Source organism: Microtus pennsylvanicus, chromosome 11 (genome assembly GCF_037038515.1).
Source record: "Microtus pennsylvanicus isolate mMicPen1 chromosome 11, mMicPen1.hap1, whole genome shotgun sequence".
NCBI classification, from domain to species: domain Eukaryota; kingdom Metazoa; phylum Chordata; class Mammalia; order Rodentia; family Cricetidae; genus Microtus; species Microtus pennsylvanicus.
The window spans coordinates 37,252,994-37,273,847 of NC_134589.1; the positions used below are offsets into that span (position 1 = coordinate 37,252,994).

Here is a 20,854-nt window from a genome sequence, read left to right on the forward strand (position 1 = left end):
TTACTTTTCTCATCAGATAGACTAGACAGGCACGGTGGCAGTCAGATCTCTATGAGAGAAACCTCCTTGTCTTGGGGGTGGTGTAGAAGAGGGTAACACTATCTGCAGTTAGGAGCCAGATAGCATCAATGGAAGTCCACATTCCATGGAAAATGGGTCAACACATTCAGGGAGGAATTTCCTCTGGAGATAAATCTCTCTGGAAATACCTCAGACGTTTGAATATTAGACAGAAATGCGTCTCCTCGGTGATTTTAGCACTAGTTAGGTTGACAATGAAGATTAAACATCACATCAACCAATTCTTCACTAAGTATAGAAGGGGTCAGGCCTCCTATCATCATCTTCTTCCCTCCACCTCTCTTCCTTCTTCCTTTCCTTCCTTTACCTCTTGAGACAGTTTCTCCACCTAGTTCTGGCTGTCCTAGAATGCACTATGTAGACCAGGATGGCTTCAAACTCACAAGATCCTCCTGCCTCTGCCTCCCAAGTGCTGGGAAATATTATTTAATGCTCAAATTAAACTTTCAAAGAAGTTGGGTGGTTGGAGGCACATGACTTTAATCCCAGGAGGCAGAGGCAGGTGGATCTCTGTGAGTTTAAGACCTACAAAGTGAGTTCCAGGACAGCCAGGAACACAAAGAAACCATGTCTCAAAAACAAATAAACAAAAAAAACCAGAACAACAATAATAACAACAAAACTTTCAAAGAAATGCAGCCTCAAATCAAGAATCACAGTCACAATTGTAGGATCTTAGTGGCTGGTAGTTGATGTTTCTTCATATTTTTTTCTATATTGTTTAAAGAATTTTTAAATTAATGTGCTGGCTTTGTGGGAGCCTACCCAGTTTGGATGTTCACCTTCCTAGATATCGACGGAGGGGGGAGGACCTAGGACTTACCACAGGGCAGGGAACCCTGACAGCTCTTTGGACTGGAAAGGGAGGGGGAAAGGAGTGGGGGGAGGGGGAGAAGGGTGGGAGGAGGGGAGAAGGGTGGGAGGAGGGGGAGGGAAATGGGAGGCTGGGAGGAGGTGGAAACTTGTTTTTTTTTCTCATTTTCTCAATAAAAAAAAGATTAAAAAAAATAAAAAGTTTACAAGAGGAAAAAAATAAATAAATAAATTAAAATAAAAAAGATTGGTCAAGAAGCTCAGTAGGTAAAAACACTTATTACAAAGAGTGCTAACCTGAGTTTGAGACTTGGGACATACATGAGTTGTCATCTGAGATCCATCCACCTGTGTGCCATCACACACACACACACACACACACACACACACACACACACACACACACACACGCTAAATAGAAAAGGACAATAGCACACTGTAAATAGTTAACCGGCCTTTCCATCTCTCTCCTGAAGAGGTAGCTTCTGCCTTGGCTCCTCTCCCCGGCTCTCCTCTTTCCCCTTCCTTCCTTCCCCCCTTTCCCTCTCCCCTCCATAACCCACTAAATAAATACCCACTTTCTCTGAAAAAAAGACCAGTTAAATGATAATTAAATACAGATATAGGTAGGTTAAGTAGTTTCAAAGCTAAATTCCTAATATCCACTATCCCCACTATTTTATTCCTGAGAATAAAAAGCAGAAATGAAGTAAAGTTAACAGTCATGATGACAGCCAGTCTTTAAATTTTAATTTATATTACTTTATTTCCTATTTAAGCATTTTCTTCTTTTAAAAAAAATGTGACAGGTCATGATGTGGATTCAACACATTTTCAATGAGAGTTAAAATGTAAAATGCCAACTGAATATTACAGGAACATTAGAGAAAACCTACTATGGTAACAAAATAAAGAATAAAAAGAAATGAAGGAAACAGTGGGTTTGTCTCACTAAACAGGGGAATTCACAAAGCTTCTCTGGATGTTAAAACTGCTGAGAAGGAAAAACCCTGACACCTAGTGCCCAGCTGGAAAAACAAAGCCTCGGAGTCACTCCTTCACATGGCAGCGCATGCAGAGGTGACTATTAAAATGCATTAAATGTGGAACATACTTTCCTCCCAGGAACAAAAAAAGAGAGAGAGAGAGAAGAGAGGGAGAGGGAGAGAGAGAGGGAGAGGGAGAGGGAGAGAGAGGAAGAGGAGAGAGAGAGAGAGAGAGAGAGAGAGAGAGAGAGAGAGAGAGAGAGAAAGAAAGAAACTCTTATGCCATGCTAGGATGGGAGTCTATCGTTATCACCCCTGATTGGGGCACCTTGCTATTATAACTATCCTAAACAGTGTTTCCTCATCTCAGTGGTCCACGATGACAAGGGTGATGGGAAGGAATTATAAAAGCCCATGTTCTAGGAACTTGATCTCCATCTGCAATAAAATTTCTGTAAGAGTAGCTTCTTTATCACATTGTCACCATTATAGATTCCTGATCAAGCTCAATAACTATTAAAAAAATAATAAAATGCTAATGGACTTATTTCAGAACAAGTAAGAATATAACCACATAAAATCCCAGTTTTTCCTTTGTTCTAGCAGGCAAAGTTAAGTTGTTCTCTGTTGAATCTATTATAGCCTTTGGCTTGCTCTTAGCCTGAGCTTTTTAATAACTAGGTTTAGTACAAAAAGAAGCTGTGCTGGATTGCAAAGTGTTACTCAAAATGTTCCCACCTGCAATTATAACTTCCACCAAATGATCAAAATAGGTTAGCAAATAGGCAGAAAAATGAAAACAATTCCTCCAAAACAGAGAAGTAGTAAAGCAGACTGGATGGATAGTTGCGTTTCTTCTGTAGCTCTGAAGCGCACATTCATCTAGCTATGTATTTACATATAGTGCTCATCACTGCAGCACCAGAGCAGCTAGAAAGGAAATCAGTTTAGTCTCTGTTGCAATCACATTTCCCTCAATTTTCATCTTTACTTGAAACTATTAAGAAAATCCCAGGCAACTCATCTTTGGAGCTATTTGCAAGTAATGTAGTTCTCAGATTTGGTCCACATCATTCTTATTCCCACTCTAAATTCATATTAAATGCAATACCATTCAAACCTGACAATGAAAAAAGTGTCCTATACTTCTCACCAGGAATTAGGTAGCATTTCCTCACTTACATCTTTTTTGATGGGGAAGAGACACTACAGGAAGAAGAAAGTAAGCTAACACAGAGCCAGAAAAGCTCTCTCATGGTTTAAGCACAGGTACAATGTTGAGAATGCAGGTCACATCTCTGCTGAAATAGCCAATATCTCCCTCAAATGGCAAACAGGTTACCTAAAACTAAATGAAACTGAATCAGCCCAGTCCTGGTGCTATCACCATTTTACCCATTTGCCATCCTAGTAAAAAAAAAAAAAGTAAGGGAAGAAGGCAACAAGGTAACCAGTGGTCTGATAGGTGCACATTTTCTGCCTCTGGCTGAAAGGAGAAACACCTCAATTCATGGAAAAACTACATAGGAATCTAATGTTTTATCCCCATTCCTAATATCCGTGTGCTAGCTTTTAAAGCCAGAAACTCCAATACTTTAAGGTAATTCAGTATCACCTACAATAATGACCTGGTAGCGCTGTCACTCTGGAGAGCACCACATTATATGATGATTTAGTGTCTATGTAGCATCAAGGCATTTACATTGAGCCTTGGCTCTCAGAACATTAACAGGTCAAATTTTTATTCTTTTCTAAATAAAGCTATATCTCAAGGCTCTGTTCTGATGCCCATTCTCTTTGGCAAAGGACAGATTTGCTCCAAATCCTATCAGCAAGAGCTCACTTGTTTCTTCTCATACCATTCTTCAGGTAATATGTAGAGTACCAGGCTCATGACAAACTTCTCGCTTTCGAAAAAGAAAATTAAACTGCAGTAGTATAAAGCCAATGTGCCCTGACAAAACTGGGTTCAGTGCAGTGAAATATATCCTACTGACAGCTGTCCCTCAGAGTTGAAAGCTGAAACTCAATCCTTAGACTGGCAAGTCTCTCAATGTACACACTCCACTGTATGTCCAAGCTATTGGAAACAGAGCTTGATTCTAATACCTTAACCTCATTCCTGTCTTGCAGTATCCTATAATCTAGCTAAGATCACTGACCTCACCAGTCATCCTGGGCATCAGTTATTGACTGCTCACAAAAGAACATCAGGCTCACTCTTCCTGAACTCTTAGGCTCAGAAACAGTAAGCTAACATGCAGGCTCAATCCTACTCAATCATCTGAAGAAAGGGAAAAGAAAACACATAACGTAGAAAGGGAAAGAAAGAATAATGTGAAAAGTGATAAAAAGCAACAGTCATTTTCACAAATGCTGTTAGCTTTCTGGTTTCATAACTATTAAGGCATTAGGCAAATGAAAACTCGTAGTAACTACTGTAGACTGCCACTCACTGCAGTAGCTATTCCTTTTATACTGAGGTTTGTTAGGTCTTAAAGGGGTTAAAAATAAAACCTTTAATATTTTTGTTCCTGTGTGTGTGTCCGTGTCTCTGTGTGTGTGTGGTCTTTGGGTACAGAGTTCCGTATAATAAGACTATTTGTATTCATACTGGCAGAGTAAACACTACATGTTCATGCCCAGGCAGCTCTGTGCTTGTAATTTCAGCAAGAACAGAGCTCTGTCCCTCTGGGACTTCACTATTCCCCCAGTCTCCATTCACTCAAACATAGAATGAGAACAGAAAGAAAGCAGAAGAAAGATCATGGCAAGAGGTTTCACACAGCATTGCAGCTAGCTTTCACATGGCCAAAGAACAAAACAAAAAAAAAACAAAACAAAAAAAACCCTCGTCTTATGTTTTAATTACATTAGTTAAAACTATTTTACTCTCAGCCTCATGTTCACAAGGCCGCTTTCTATTCCTCAACAGCTATTAAATGAATCAAAATTACAGACTAGCACTACAAAGCTTTTTTTCTTCTGCTGAGGGGATTGCAAGCAGAAGCCATATAGTAGGTACAAAGTGCTGCTTCAACTTTGTGTGTTGATGAACATGTGTATTCTCTTGGCAACACCTGCCACCTCCACCCCATCATTGTGCCATCTGTTGAGGCACCAGGTTGGACCAACTCCTACAACTCTAAGCCTCTGCATACGGTTCAGTGCTTGTCTCCATCCTAATGCTTCATCATCTACTCCCACAGACTATGTTGTGGTACACAACAGTTATATACCTTGTACACAGAACAAATATATATTATATATATATATTATATATAATATATATTTGTTGTTGTTTGTTTGTTTTAGAGACAAGGTTTCTCTGTGTATCTCTTGTTGTCCTCCTGAAACTCACACTGTAGACCAGGCTGGCCTCAAACTCACAGATATTCACCTGCCTCTGCCTCCCTGAGTGCTGGGATTAAAGGCATGTGCCACCACTGCCTGGCTAGAACAAATATTTTTTAAAAGAATACTGGATCAGGGCTTGGTGGCACATGCTTTTAATTACAGCAGAGACAACAGAGTTCAAAGTCATAGAACATAGTGAGTTCTAAGACAGCCAGAGCAGGAAATAGAGATCCTATTTCAAACAAAGAACCAACCAAACAAACAAACAAACAAAACAAAAAACAAACAAAAAAAATTATTGATTTTTGGTTTTTCAAGACAAGGTTTCTCTGTGTAACCCTGTCTATTCTGGAACTTGCTCTGTAGACCAGACTGGTCTTAAACTCAGAGATCCATCTGTCTCTGTCTCCCAAGTGCTGGGATTAAAGGCATACGCCACTGAAGCCTGGCTCAGATAAAGGTTATTTAAGGAATGAGTTTAGTTAGGGGTCAATAAAAACACCTGAATTTTTAGGTATGCTAATATTTCTATCATTGTATCTTAGCATAATCAAAATCTTAAGGATCTTACTGTATGGAGAAGAATATGAGGGGAAACAGGAGAATATATCTTTATGTCATTATTAATATGGTACTACATGAGAAAAGTTATTAATCCTAGAAAATGCTTTCTGATTTTTATGTTTCTTTGTTTCAAGACAGGAACACATACAGCCCAGGTTAACCTTGAACTTCTAGTTTTCCTGCATCAGCTTCCAAATGCTGGTATGCGACATAACACATGACTAGAAAATGTGTTTATTTTTTGAATTTTTATTATTTTAAGACTAATAATTTATTATAGTTTTCATTTAAAACATTTTTAAATATATTTTGATTATATCCCCTCCCCTAAGTCTTTCTAGATCCTTTTCCCATCCCTCCCCATCCAAAATTTTTAATGACTATTCAAATCAGGCAGGTCTGGTGGCATACTTCTCTAATCTCAGCACTCTCAAGGCAGATGCAGGAGGGTCTTTGTGAGTTTACAACCAGTCTGGTATAGATAGTGAGTTCCAGGCCACGCAGGCTTATGTAGTGAGTGAGAGTTCAAAACAAACAAACAAACAAATGAATGAATAAATACATGAGTTTTGTGTTTCTTTTAAAACTGTTGGCTCTCACCAAGTCCTTTAGGAAGAATTTCTTTATCACAATCACAATATCACTAAATCCAATGAATCAAGTGTAAAAAAAGATACCTAAAAATCTCTAAATTCCAAATTAATAAAAGATAATAATCTATTCTCACGAATCTTCAATTATGAACTCACTAATCTTGCTCCACTTAAAATCTGACCTTCATTTCTATTTTGAAGCAAATCTTAGACCTTTGATTTTATAAAGACATTGTATTAGCATGCATGCCCCCCAGAAAATAACACTCCTTTTCAAAAAGCAAAATTGTAATACCATTATTATACCTAAAAAATTCACAGTAATTTCTTGGTTTGGTCCATTCTCTCTCTGAGGAAATTGACCAAGAATGCTTTCCTGACTCTGCCACTTGAGTAGCTCCTACTGTGTAATAATAGCTCTCATGAACAGCTGGTACTAGTGGACAGAGAGAGAGAAAGGGAGAAGGGTATAACTACTTGCCTCATTTCCTCCTGGAAGCCTGTTCATATGGACCAACTGGCCTTGATCATCCAACACCAGCTCAGTGTATGTCAGCATGTCAGAAGGTAGAGGGGGTGAGGGAAGGAATGCTTGAGTGGACATAGACTCCCAGAGTTTGATGAGCGACTAATGGAAGAAAGAAGATTGACTTATCAGTGACATTTCAACATGAATAAAAATCACAGTCAAACTCAGTCACTCTGACTCTGCTTTCTTTTCCAAGAGCTCTAGGGAAAGTATGAGCCTTAGACCAAATGCTTCAACATTGATGCTCAGCAAACACACTTGTGGCCAATTTTACACCATTTTCAGTATGTCAAAAGTCAGGTACTTCCCAATACAGTCAAACTACTGAAGGACCTTGAAATAGCACTGGAGCATGAACACATACAATAGCCCTAACACCAACCCAGCAAGAGTAAAATAAAAAACTCAAATAAAAGGCATCAGCCAGGTTTGGTGCTCATGTCTCTAATCTCTGTCTCATTACTTGTAGGCTGAGGCAGGTTCATCTCTAAAACAAATCCAAGAATGCCAGACTTAAGTTTCTACTGCAGGTTAAGGGAAGATCCCTTAACTACTTTTCACAGCAATAGATCCACATATGAAAATTAGTTAAGATGTGGATGACTATTTATAAGTATAGCTCAATTAAATTTCAAATTTGAGAATACAGACATACCCATGCATTTACAAAAACATTCATGATTACCGTTTCCTATTTCTTATGTAAATAAATTAACTTCTTTATGAAGTTCTGTCCACGCTTGTCTTAAACACCTAAAGCCCAAATGACTCAGACACACTATGTGTCCTAGCTGTGTCCCTTGTCAATTACAAGTACTGACACTGAGAATCAGAATCACATACAGTTGTCAGGGTCATGACACCATAAAATTGAGGTAATGAGTGAAGGTCTGTGCTCTGAGATAGGATGGTTTAAGTAAACGGTTACCTAAAAGTAACTTGCTTTTGTGAATACTACAGGAATCACAGACTACTAAATAAGTCCACAGATAAATATTACATTAAGATTCAAATATGATAATATTGATAGTACTGATATTGATAGAGACTTGAGAAGACCTTCGACAAAGATATTTTTAAAAGAAATCCCTTATCCTCTGATGCTCTATTCTTTATCTGTTGTATTCTCTGCTTGTGATATATACCCCCCTACTTTTGATGGGAAATCTGCAGTATAGAGAGGGTTCACCATCATAAAAGTCAAAGAATTTTTCATATAGGGGAAGAGTTTCATAATGTCACTTTTTTCATGCTAGGTTTTTATTTAATAATAGTAAATCTACAGAAGAAGTTATACCTACAACTATATACAGTGGTGCTATCTTCTTGTCTGTGCTACCTATAATGACTCTCATCTTGGCTTAGGTTAAGAGATTATCCTGGAAAGTAAGAAAATGAAACCTCATTCCACTCCTCTCTTTAATATTTCTAATTCGAACACAGACTTAATACATGTGTAACTCCTCACATAGGTCCTTGTAGACATAATGTGGCAAGGGTTTACTTGAGACGTCTCTTCTCACCATTCCTCATGAAGCACCTGAGTTAGAAGACACTAAGTCATTAATGAGACGAAATTAGAATAGCGTCAAGATACTTCCAGCCTGTGAGTGCCCTTCTCTAGGAAAAGTTACACATGATGGAAACTTAAAGAAGCCTCAAACTATCGCCTGTTAGCCACTTTTACCTGTCGAAACATTTCTGGGATATCATATATATACGTTGTTCCTAAGGACTGCGCCTGAAATCTCTTTGACTGAAGAAGGTCTTTGGTCACATATGGAGTATTGATTAACATTCCGTGCAGTGGTCCCTGCTTGTCTCCATATGCCTGAAACATGATCTGTGGGGAAAAAACAGAATGCACAGACAGTTAAGAGATAAATAGAAAATAAAATAGTTGCCTATAGCATTGTTTTCCACAATGTTATTTCTTAAAATACAGATGGGGGTGGGGAGAAGTGCTTAATGGCGGAGACTTGCCTCATGTCACTGGGTATTTGGTATTGTCCCTTCTCTGCCACTTAACCAACTCTAAAATAGTGATGTGCTATTTATACTAGACTGTTCTTAGTTTGGGATTAGGTGACATCAACAAAAACGTCCAGTGTAAATTTCACATCTCAGAGACAGAGTGATGGCACTTGCCTTCTAAATTGACTTGAATCTCGGATACTAAAAAATGAAGCATGCCAGCTAACTAAACAAAACAGTTCTAGTATTTAAGTCGAGGAGCAGCTATATACTAGAGAAAATTCTTGTTCTTGGGCCAGATCAATATTCTACCACTTGATCATGCCTTAGTCCCTAGATTAGAAGGTTCTTTGTAGTATTATTAGCCACATAAAGGATCCAAATACTTTTGTCAGAGTAAGTATATTTCATTCACTCACCTAATTAATTCTTGTTAGCTCATAAGACACAGCCTATGATAAAATCACTATATTTTATTAAATTACATATAAACACACACATGTATGTATGTATGTATGTATGTATGTATTTCTCTCTAGTATACTGCCTCTAACTAGTGAATTCCTGCAATTGCTGGATTATCACATAATGAAACCACCACACCAGTTTTTAATCATTTTTTAACTCAAATATTTCTAGAAGAGTACTTCATACTCCATATATTTAGCTAGTTTTATTTGCTCATGAATATTTATAAGGGATGCCATTATTTCAATTCAATTAATATTTATTGAGTGCTCAGAGGTTGTATAACACTAAACTAGGCACTTTATGTATGAACACATAAAATATAGATTCCCAACACACTGAATACAAATGGAGATTGGAATGAAAAGGTATATATATATTCCCATCTGTTTGGACCTAAAATATAAGCACAAGTGTACCATTAATGAAAAGATCCATGGATTTGATATATATGCATAGAATGGAATTAAATACTAACCTAAACCTGAAGGTCATCCATCTAAGTGACTCCTTAGCATCTGAGCTCAGAGGAATAAGAGTGCTCTGGTGACTTGTCAATTAGGTCTTATTCTGGGCAAACATATCCTAGGCTGTTTAAAGTCCCCAGAGTGGAACCTCCAGTTCTCTTCTAAAAGACCAAGGGGGAAAGTTACCAAGTGGGAGACAGCAGCAGCAGTAACACCTTGGGAGTTAAAAGAACTAGTCATATTTAAAAAAAAAAACAGATTTCAGGTGTTTTGGCAAGAGTACAGTATGAGAAAACTGGATTTGGGACAAAGACTGAATCAAAGTAAGAAAAAGAAATAAAAGCAGCAGGTTCAAGACTGTGAGACAACTCAGCCAGCAAACTACCTGCCACCAAGCCTGACAACCTGAGTTTAATGCTATGCCTAGGACTGAACCTGATTCCTGTAAGCTGTTCTGATCTCTCTCTCTCTCTCTCTCTCTCTCTCTCTCTCTCTCTCTCTCTCTCTCTCTCTCTCTCTCACACACACACACACACACACACACACACACACACACACACACACCACACCTGGTAAAATTAAAAACATCAGTAACATCAGTAGTTTTGAACTACTATATTTCCTGTTAAGAGAGGCAAAGCTGTAAGTACAGGGTTTAAAACTCAATTCTGCAAGCTCTGGGATGAAGTTAGAATAGCCATTTAAAGCAATATAACTACGCAGTAAGGAAAAGGACTGAAGAAAGCTACATGCGTTTATACATTGTTGCTGGAATTTAAAATGGTAACCATTTAGTGGCTTGTAAGTCTCTTATAATAGTAAAAAATAGTTACTACAAACTAGCAATTATAGACTCCTATGCATTAAATCAGGAAAAATAAAAATTTACCTACATAAAGATTAACAAATAGTAGCTGGGCACATGCCTTTAACCTCAGCAGAGATAGGAGGATCTCTTTAAACTTTAAGGCCAGTCTGGTCTACATATTAAGTTCCAGGACAGCCAGAAGGACATAGTAAGACTATGTCTCAAATAAAACAAAACCAAAAGACAAAGATTTACAAATGAATGCACATTACAGATTTATTCTTAACAACTCAAATTTGGAAATAAAACTTCAGTAATTGAATGGATATAAACATTTTGGTAAATCTAAAAAATGGAATACTACTCAATAATGAAAAAGAGCATACTCATAGTCCTTGCAACATAGATGAACCACCAAAACATTATGTTAAACAAAACAAGTAGGATAAAGAATAGTATGAATTGTCTGATGTAATTTACATGCAACTAAAGGGCACGCAAAACTATATACAGCAACAGAAAGCAGATCTCAGTGGTTGCCTAAGGCTGCAATTGGTGTTCTGTCTTTCACTGAAAAGAAGAGAAACTTTGTGGGGTGACAAGAAATTCTCTATAATGACTCTGATGACATATATCATGTACAACTGTCAGACTTTATCAAAGCAAATGGAGCAAAAGAAACCATTTTGGTACATGTAAACTATACAAAAATGTAAACTCAATAAAGGTGACTTTAAACTGTTCACTTTACTTTCCTCACTGGAAGTCAATTTTTTTAAGTAACAAACTACCCAAACCTTTTCTTCCTACTTAGGACTGCCTGAAATTGTTCATTTCAGCCTATAGGACAAAGACCATACAAGAAACATGAAACTCAAGCAAGTTAACTTTTCTTCTCATTGGCAATAAACAATGTGCTAGGGCAAGAGTTTGGTAGTAATGGACCCTAAATGAAGCCCCAAATGACCATTTACGTTAGCTCCATTTTCTCCTATGATAAACATAGTAATTAAAAGTTGGTAGAGGTCATGTTTTACCAGTTTGAAAACATATACAGGTTTTATTTATACCTCCCATTGAAGGCTGCAGCAGGGCTTCTCATAGAGAACCATCACTGACCTACACAGTGGGCACCCTTAGAGCCCTGAATGTTTTTATTTTATAATGTCTCTTATCATATCATGGAAGCATCAATTACTCATCTATCTTTTCCCATTATAATATACATTTCTTAACAAGGAACTGCTTTGTAGCCATAGTTTCTGACACACTATACGTAGTCAGTAAATATTAAATAAGTAAATGAACAAATGATAAACATGGTTCCATATTATATTGATTTCTAAAGAAAGAGGAAATGAAGTTCAGTAATAAGCACCAAGTAGGCACTGGTGCACAGGAACTGGCTAGAGGCTGCTGTGGTCAGTTCCTGCCTCTATCACTGCTTTCAACCTAGCTTCCATGCCATAGGAAGGCTCGGCAACCTCCAGGGCTTTTAAATATGTTGGCCCCCTTCAGGTCGAGGGCAGCTTATTCACTCTTACAGATGCCTATTAAGTGTTTATTTTGTGCCAGGCACAATACTAAATCTCTGCTGAAGGCACCTGTGCCTTTCATGCGCCTGTGTCACCACCATCTAGCATCAGGGAAATCTAAGAGCTTTCTAATAAAGAGAAATGGGAAAAAAGAAGAAGAAACCTGTGAAGAAAAAACATTTATCAGAAACATTAAAATCTCAAGTGGCCTTCTTATTTTACAGAAGAATAGGCCTGCCTTGAAGCCATTGTAGAAGTTAATTAAAAGCATCCCTAACCATGGAAAGTCCTGACTGAAAATGTCCTTAAGGTTGTCCTGAAAAACATCACATGCAGCAAAATTATTGAGCACTCCTTCCTGCTCACCCCTGTGCTCTGTGCATGCTGTTCTAACTGCTTTCTTCTTAAAGGATAGACTTCTTTGGTGATCTAACTGAGAATCAAAAAACAAAATGAAAGGTCACTAAGAAAACTGCCTAAACTAGGATTTTAAAAAATTCATCTCCAAAGCAGAGACAAAAATGTCTTTTCCTGCCTCCTTTCCTAGATAAAAACAAGAGCCACATAATTGCTTCCCAGAACCAAATGCATTGAACAGTCTAAAACCCTTGTATTCTGGTACAAGTACACCCTTTATTAGGAGTACATTCTTCAAGTATACACTGAAGCCCTAAAATAACATATTACACCTCTGAAGATGTGTGCACACCACAGAAAATGGTCCAAATGTTTAGAAACTAAGGTGGCAAGCCAATTATAATAGGATGCTCTATTATCATAGAATAAACATGCTTATTCATTTTTCATTTCTGCATTCCCAAAATTTTTCCCTGGAAAATGGGTTATGGCTTCTTACTTTGCTCATGTATAGGCATACAGCACTCTAAACTCAGTGAAAGAAAGTGAGCATGAGTGAATGAAATGTACAAGTATGAAGAAGACACTGCTTGGCTCTGTTCCTGATATGATTCTATGGTGAAATTTCCTCTTTTGAAAGACAGAAGTTGATAAATTCCAGACTATCCCCTTTCCTCATCTGCCAGTGAAAGGCTGCACTAGGAACAGGAAAACAAATCAGATCAGGAAATCTAGATTACTTAGCAAAAGTGCCCCTGGAAACCATAAACATCTGAACTGCATAATTATCTGTGGAATTGGTTCACCTGGCCTGTTAAAGCATGTCAATATTTGACAAAAGGTTATGGTTTTATAGCATGCATGATCAAGAGGCACAAAGCCGTTTTCAAAGGTAAAGGACAAACCAATGGGGTTTGGGGGTTATTATGTGTTGGATCAAATAAAACCTTGGAGGAGTCTGCTTGACTACTGTACCTGTGCTGTCCTGGAGTCAGTCACTTCCTTATACAGGCTGATGTCCAAGTAATAGCCAGACTCATTTGTCAGGAAGAGGCGGATGGGAATTGCTTTTCCAGTTGTTGTCAGGCGAATGTTGATTTTCAGTTCTGCCTGGAGGACGCGCAATTTCCACAGCCGACTTCCATAGCGCATTACCATGCTCCGCACAGATTCTTCAATCTGACACAGTTACAATACCAAGTGTAAAACCAAAATACTTTGCAACTAAAACTTGTTCTAAGTTTGCACATCTTTGCTAAAGAATATTGGAAAAAGATGCTGGTTTATGGAGATAGGTACCACACTTACAAAGAGAACTCATGTGGTTTATTCTCCCCTTCCTTCTTAGTTTTTATAGTCAATCTGACACAATCCAGAGTCACCTGAAAAGAAGGACCTCAATGGAAGGATTGCCTTGGTTTGACTGTCTTGTTAGATTAAGAAGGGTCAGGACATTGTAGGCAGCACTATTCCTAGGTGGGTGGGTCGAGCTGTATAAAAAGAAAGCTAATTGAGTATGAGCTAGTAGGGAAGCCAATAAGCAGTCTTCCTCTACGGTGTCTACTCTAGGTTCCTACCTTGAGTTCCTGTACTGACTTTCTTCAATTATGAACTGTGATCTGGAAGTAGAACCTGAAATAAATCTTTTCCTTCCCTGCATTGCTTTTGGTTGTAGGTGTTTTGTTTGTTTGTTTGTTTATCATAGCAGCAGAAAGGAACTAGGACACTCCCCAACCTACTATTATTTGGAACAAGTTAGAAGCAATTTCATGCTGGTTCGGTATTTGAGTGGTTTTCTTTTGACTCACAACCCCGAAATCTGTACAACTCCTTTCCCTTTCCCAATTATATTCATACTCTATATCAAAGATCTGCAATATCTAAAATTAAAAGCCAGGGGATTTAAGAGAAAGCCCCAAATAAGAATAAAATCCCTGGTTAAATAGCTATTAAGTAGCATTTCTATGCATGGTAACTATGTTTCATTGCACTTACAGGACCTTAAATCAACACAGCAATTACCACCATGAGCTTTTTTCTACAAAATTTTATTAAACTTGATAATGTATGTCTCTTAGTAAATTGCACAAATTAAAGAAAGGCAATTTGTAGGCTGTGCCAGAATGTTCCCTCTAAACACTAGCGATCTCAACTTTGGTCACTGCCAAGTCCAACTGGGATTTACGGAGATGAGATATTCCCTCATTTCCCAGAAGCTTTGTATTGAGACAGCTTGGTATTCTTGGTTTTCAGAGTTAGAAAACTTATTTTTACTGGATATCCCTAGATGTGACTTTATAGGTTGGCAAGATGTCTTAGTGGATGAAGGCACTTGTCACCAAGCCTGAGAACTTAAAGATCCTTGGAACCCACATGGTACAAGGGAAGAACCAAGTCTCATCAAGTAAATAAATGTATAAATGGTTTTGCTACCAACATGCTAAATCAATAGCTGTTCCCAATAGGGCTTCAAGTACCAGAGCATTCTGAAGGGTCTTTCTACAGTGCTGTCTCAGCACTTAGAATGCCTTAAGATTACCTTACATGTCCTAATCATGGTTTTCCCGTAGAATGTATCACCCTGCATGTATTTCATTTCTGTACCACAAAACTTTAACTTAGAATAGGTCTCTATTTTTTAATTTATTTATTATGTATATAGTGTTCTGGGCACCAGATCTCATTATAGATTATGATATGAGCCATCATGTGGTTGCTGGGAATTGAACTCAGGACCATCGGAACAGCAGTCAGTTCTTTTAACCTCTGAGCCATCTCTCCAGCCCTAGAATAGGTTTCAAGTAGATAACTTCCCTGTTCCTACATTATGCTTACTAATGAAGATACGTTTATCCATTCCTTTCTTGAGAGGATAAAAGCTAACGATCTGTGTGTATGGGAAACAACAGTGATCTGTGAGTAGCAAAGCAGAGTCTGAGTACTCAGAGTAGGGGGTACATAAAGGCTGATGTTTTAAAAATAAAATTACTCATAGAGAAAAAGCCAACTAAAAATACACAGTGTCCTGGCCATGCTGTAAGACTTCTAATTTTTTGGTGCTGAAGTGAAATTTTGCTGTCAGATCATGCAAATTGAGACTCAAAGAACAGGTTTACAAACAGACAGAATTATCCCATCATTAGCTTGGGGTTTAGAAGAGAAAAAAAAATAGGAAAATTTCTCAGGTCTTGGGCATTAAGTTCAATGGGTAAAATAGGAACTGAGGATACAGTTCAGATGGCAGAGTGATTGGGTAGCATGTAAAAACCCCTGGATTTGATCCCCAGCACTGTATGATATACTGCATTATAGCCCAGCAGTGAATAATCAGTACTGCATTACCCAGTACTATATAATCCAGCACTGTATAACCCAGCACTTGGAAGGTTGAGGGAGAAGGATCAGAAACTCAAGATCATTCTTAGCTACACAGGAAGTTTGAGGCTAGTTTGGTGTACATGTGACATGTACATTTTAAAAAAGAAGACAAGTGATGTAGAGAAAGGTAGATATTGATTGACAGTCCTATCCAAATGTACAGCAACCCAGGAGAAAGACAGAAATACCAGGAACAGAGGCACTTGCCCTTATTTCAACTAAGATAAAAGCTAAGTACAGAATCATCTTCTTTTCTTCCCTTAAATTGTACAGAACACAGTTTAGAAAACACTCAGGGACAAAAACAGATATATCATGTGAACTTCCTTACAATCAAATTATCTCACTGTGGAGAATAGGGTAGATATTTTCAGACAGTGTTGCACCTAAGCAAGGCCACTCATTAGTAGTATTTAATGCATAAAGGCAATAATTTAGCCAAAATGTCCAATATAGCAAAATTAATCAGTTCAGATAAGGAATCCTGGGATATCATATAAAATAGGACACCACATGGCAAATATTACAAAACCAGTATCAATGGAGAAACTATTTATTTAATTATTTTGTGTACAGTATTCTATCTGCATGTATCCCGGCAGGCCAGAGAGGGCACCAGATCTCATTACAGATAGTTGTGAGCCACCATGTGGTTGCTGGGAACTGAACTCAGGACCTCTGGAAGAACAGCCAGTGCTCTTAACCTCTGAGCCATCTCTCCAGCCCTAAAGAAGAAGTTCTTATTACAGCAAATAAGTGACACAGCACCTTCCATTTTGAGAACTATTTCTAATGGCTAAGTAAAACAATTTTGGAATTATCCTATGAAACTCAATCCGTGACTTTAAAAAATTAAAAAGACAACCTGATGACATGAACATCTGTTTCCAAATCTAAGTAAGTCACACACAAATGAGTCTCTTTTGGGGGACAGACAGAGAAATTGTGGGAAATGTACCTTTGATGGGTCCATGATGACTGTGGGCACAAAGTTGAGGAAGATGTGGTTACAGTCAGTGCGGACATTTGTATTATTAAAAGCAACTTCCAATTCATCCATGGCTTCCAGGAGCAGCCGCTCCCCTTCATTTTGTAGATACTCAAAAGAAGCTTCCTATATAAGAAGAAAATTACCACCATTAATGTGCTTTATAAGCAATAAAGAAGGGATGGGGAAATGGTTCAATGGGTAAAGTGTTTGCTGGGAAAACACAGACTTAAGTTTAGATTTCCAGTGCTTAAGAAAAAGCTGGAGCGGTGCCCTACATCAGAAACCCTAGCACCAAGGGAAGGTGGGGAATGGAGACAGGTGAATCAGAAGGTTCACTGACCAGCCAGTCTAGCTGAAACTATAAGTCCCAGGTTCAATGAGAGCTACTGTTCTCAAACAAAAAACAAAGTAGAGAATGATAGAGGTGCATATGTGCTTAAACAGACAAACAGTAATAAAAATTAAATGGTTAGTAACAGAGGAAGATATCTTCATGTCAACTTCTGGCCACATGTGCTTGAATGGGAAGGTGTACATGCATCCCACCTCTACCCCCAAAGCAATAATTTAAGAAGCAATATGAGAACACATCTGCTTGTACATTGTTTAACTTTCTCTTGGTTGTAAGTCTATTGACTGTAGAAGGCAAAGGCTGGTGAGGGCTAAATAGAGTCTCTGCCAGCCCTTTCTCCAGCCTTTAACAATATAATTTCCACTAAGAAGTAGAGATGCTAGGCATTGCCAGAGCTAAAACCCCAATATGATTATGTTTCACATATGCCAAACAGAACACTTTAGAAAAAAGACCTGTATAGCACAAAATGCTAAAGGAAGTTTATGGCAATGGCAATGGGATGCAATAGTTAGCATATAGCATAGGAGGAAGCCCACACATGAAGACAGGTTTATGTAACGGTTACTGTAACTTTCTCCTTATTCGTTACCATTACCCAAGTCTTTGTGGTTTTTGTCTGTTAAGCACTGTTTTCTTTCTTCAAGAAAGTGCTATCATGCTTCTATTATCAAGAAAAATCAAATTAAAGAAAAATGAGCCTTTATTATTTGGAAGATTGGAGAATGACAAAGACAAAAGCTTTGATTTAAATAGTAAAACTCTGATTTTGAGCCATGACTAATTCTCTGTCCTTTCCCTAATGGATAACTTCCCATTAAAGTAAAGGACTCACCTTTGTGACCAGATCAGAATGCCTGATGATTGCACGGACAAAGAACCTGTAGTCAGTTACTTCTGTGCCCACTTCCACCTTAGCTGCCCCAAGATACAAGTGCATCTTGTGATTAGCACATGGAATGGCAGTGAGGTCAAAATTTCTCATCCGGTTCAGCTCCAATTGGAAAGCCAGAGCAGGCTCAAGGTGACGATAAATGCGGTCCTCCTCAAACTGAGCACAAGAATCAGAGGGAAAAACAGATCACATGAGGCAGTTGCAAAATTACTTTATGATTGTGTTGATAAAACAGATTCTTAAAGATTGAACCTAGTAACTGACATCTGTGAGGCTGAGGCAGGAGGATCATCCAAATTTTGAGGCTATCATGGGGATTGAGGATGTGGATCAGAGGTAGAGTACTTGCCTAACGTGTGAACATGTGGGTTCAATCCCTAGCACCACAATAAATAACTAAAATAAAATACAAAATAAAACAAGGCTATAGGTTTACATAGTGAGTTAGAGGATCGCTTAGATTACAAGGTAAAACTCTATCTATAATAAGGAGTGGAAGGGGTCTCAAAAATAGAAACATAAGTTGTAATATACTAATGAGACACATACAAAACTACTGAATAGCTTACATAATAACAGGTGCTCTAGCACCAAACAAAAAACCAAAGACACAGGCAGGTGGATCTCTTTTAGTTTTAGGTCAGGTCTAAATAGAGTTCCAGGCCAGCCAGGGCTATACTGTAAGATTCTGTCATTCCAAAAAATACTAAGTAAAAACAACATGAACTAAAATCAATTCCCTCAGAACTTCTGAAGCATTTAATACTGTTAAAAATTAAAAAAAAAAACAACCAACTATGCAGATTGCTTCACATTAATTAGTATCTACTTCACAAGATAGTGTTATGGGCTCACCCAAGTAGAATGATGCTTAATGGTGAGACTCATATCTTATCACATAGTAAGAAATAAACATCATATATTAAGATGGTATTTGGCTTTGGGGAAAATCCCAATAGTTACATCATCACTTATATGTAAAAAGTTTATAAATACATTTCCTACATTGCTGAATATAAATTATTCTGCTAGAAAGCATGTCAATTAAGTCAATGGGAAAGACACCTAAAATATAAGCTAGCAAGAGGGAGAAATCAACTCTTTATGAAATTTTATACTTTAAAACTAAAAAAAAAAACCATATGGATGAAAAAAGAGCTCAATATAAATCAACTGTCTTGTAGGTTACAAGAATAATTCTACTAAACTGGGTGGTGTTGGTGCATACCATTAATCTCAGCACTCAGGAGAGAGGCAGGCCAATCACTGTGAATTCGAGGCCAGCCTGGTCTACAGAGTTAGTTCCAGAACAGGCTCCAAAGCTACAGAGAAACCATGTCTCGAAAACCCAAAAACAATAATCCTACTAAAAAGGAACAAAAAAGGCCGGGCGGTGGTGGCGCACGCCTTTAATCCCAGCACTTGGGAGGCAGGGGCGGGCAGATCTCTGTGAGTTTGAGACCAGCCTGGTCTACAAGAGCTAGTTCCAGGACAGGCTCCAAAACCACAGAGAAACCCTGTCTCGAAAAACCAAAAAAAAAAAAAAAAAAAGGAACAAAAAATAGAATAACTTTACGAAATAAAGCATTCCTTAGTAATACATCAAAATTGTTCTAAAGGAAAGGGATGTTTTTGAAGCCTTCTTTGGGTCAAGACATTTGATTATTTCTTAAACTCTTTCTTAAGGAAGTATGCTTTAGAAAAAAAAGAATGGCAGCAATGGCCTATTCATAGTAGAAAAAGGGGAGGGAAAGAGAAAAGGATGGAATGGAGGACAGACAGAGGAAGGAGGAGGAGGCAGGGAGGAGAGAGGGAAATAAAGAGAGGCAATGAAGTAAATCATCCTTACCTTATCCCTTGCTCGGAATGTGAAAAATTTGGGAAATTCTCTCTGAGATAAAGAAGAAGGCAAAATGTGTTAGCTCTTCAGGGAATGGCTCTTTGGGGATATAACACACTGTATGACCTCTGTCAAATATCTAGAAGACAGTTCCTAAAAAACATGCTCTTTATCTGAGCTTACTCCAGGTACCCTCTGGATAATCATCACTTTGACCCCACTTGGGAATTACTAAACTATTAATCTACCTTTAGTATCTATCATCTCTGAAGAAAGAGTTCATTTTATCGCTCAAGTAGAAAAAGAGTCTTCCTGTGTGTTACTCTTGGCACAACCTGGCAAATAAAAACAATATGCCGTATACTAGAACCACTGCAATGAGTCTTACTAGACTGATTTCCCAAGCTTCTCTTTAAGAAAACTCTTCAATTGTAAACTAGTCAAGTAAATTTTAAGTCTATGGTGTTTTGTCTCTACCCCTACTCCAACATTCAATCTGAAACTGATGATTTCAAGGATTTAATAATAACATTTCAAGACAAAGGAAGCAGTGGATGCTACTTTGGTCACTAGTGCTCTGCCTAGGAAAGAGAGGAGTGAGACCAGTGAACTTGAAATCATTAGGCCTTTCTGCACAGCATTACACAAGAAAGCAACCAATTTACTAGAACCCTATTAATTAACAAAGATGAATTCAATTAGCAGAGTTCATTAGTTTCTGAAATTTAACTTATTAACACCAAATACTCCTGTTTCTCGGATGGGAAGCTCTCCTGGCAGTGCTGCAATGAGTCATTACTATTTCCTCTCTAGGAGGTTCCATTAGGTACCTTCTTCATTATGAGTGCAATATAATCAAGGGAAAG

The 20,854-nt window shown here is 38.0% G+C and overlaps 1 protein-coding gene across 5 annotated transcripts in view; it reads right to left on the reverse strand.

Moving 5' to 3' along the window:
* Positions 1-20,854, reverse strand: part of Acaca (acetyl-CoA carboxylase alpha) — a 271,723-nt gene that overhangs the window by 77,508 nt on the left and 173,361 nt on the right. For all 5 annotated transcript variants that reach the window (XM_075991299.1, XM_075991300.1, XM_075991302.1 and 2 more), the window contains 6 exons: positions 19,998-20,039; positions 18,089-18,304; positions 16,869-17,024; positions 13,508-13,711; positions 8,611-8,766; positions 6,876-7,022 (listed from right to left, as the gene is read on the reverse strand). In XM_075991299.1, coding sequence (XP_075847414.1) covers positions 6,876-7,022; positions 8,611-8,766; positions 13,508-13,711; positions 16,869-17,024; positions 18,089-18,304; positions 19,998-20,039 — 921 coding nt within the window. The remainder of the gene's footprint in view (positions 1-6,875; positions 7,023-8,610; positions 8,767-13,507; positions 13,712-16,868; positions 17,025-18,088; positions 18,305-19,997; positions 20,040-20,854) is intronic.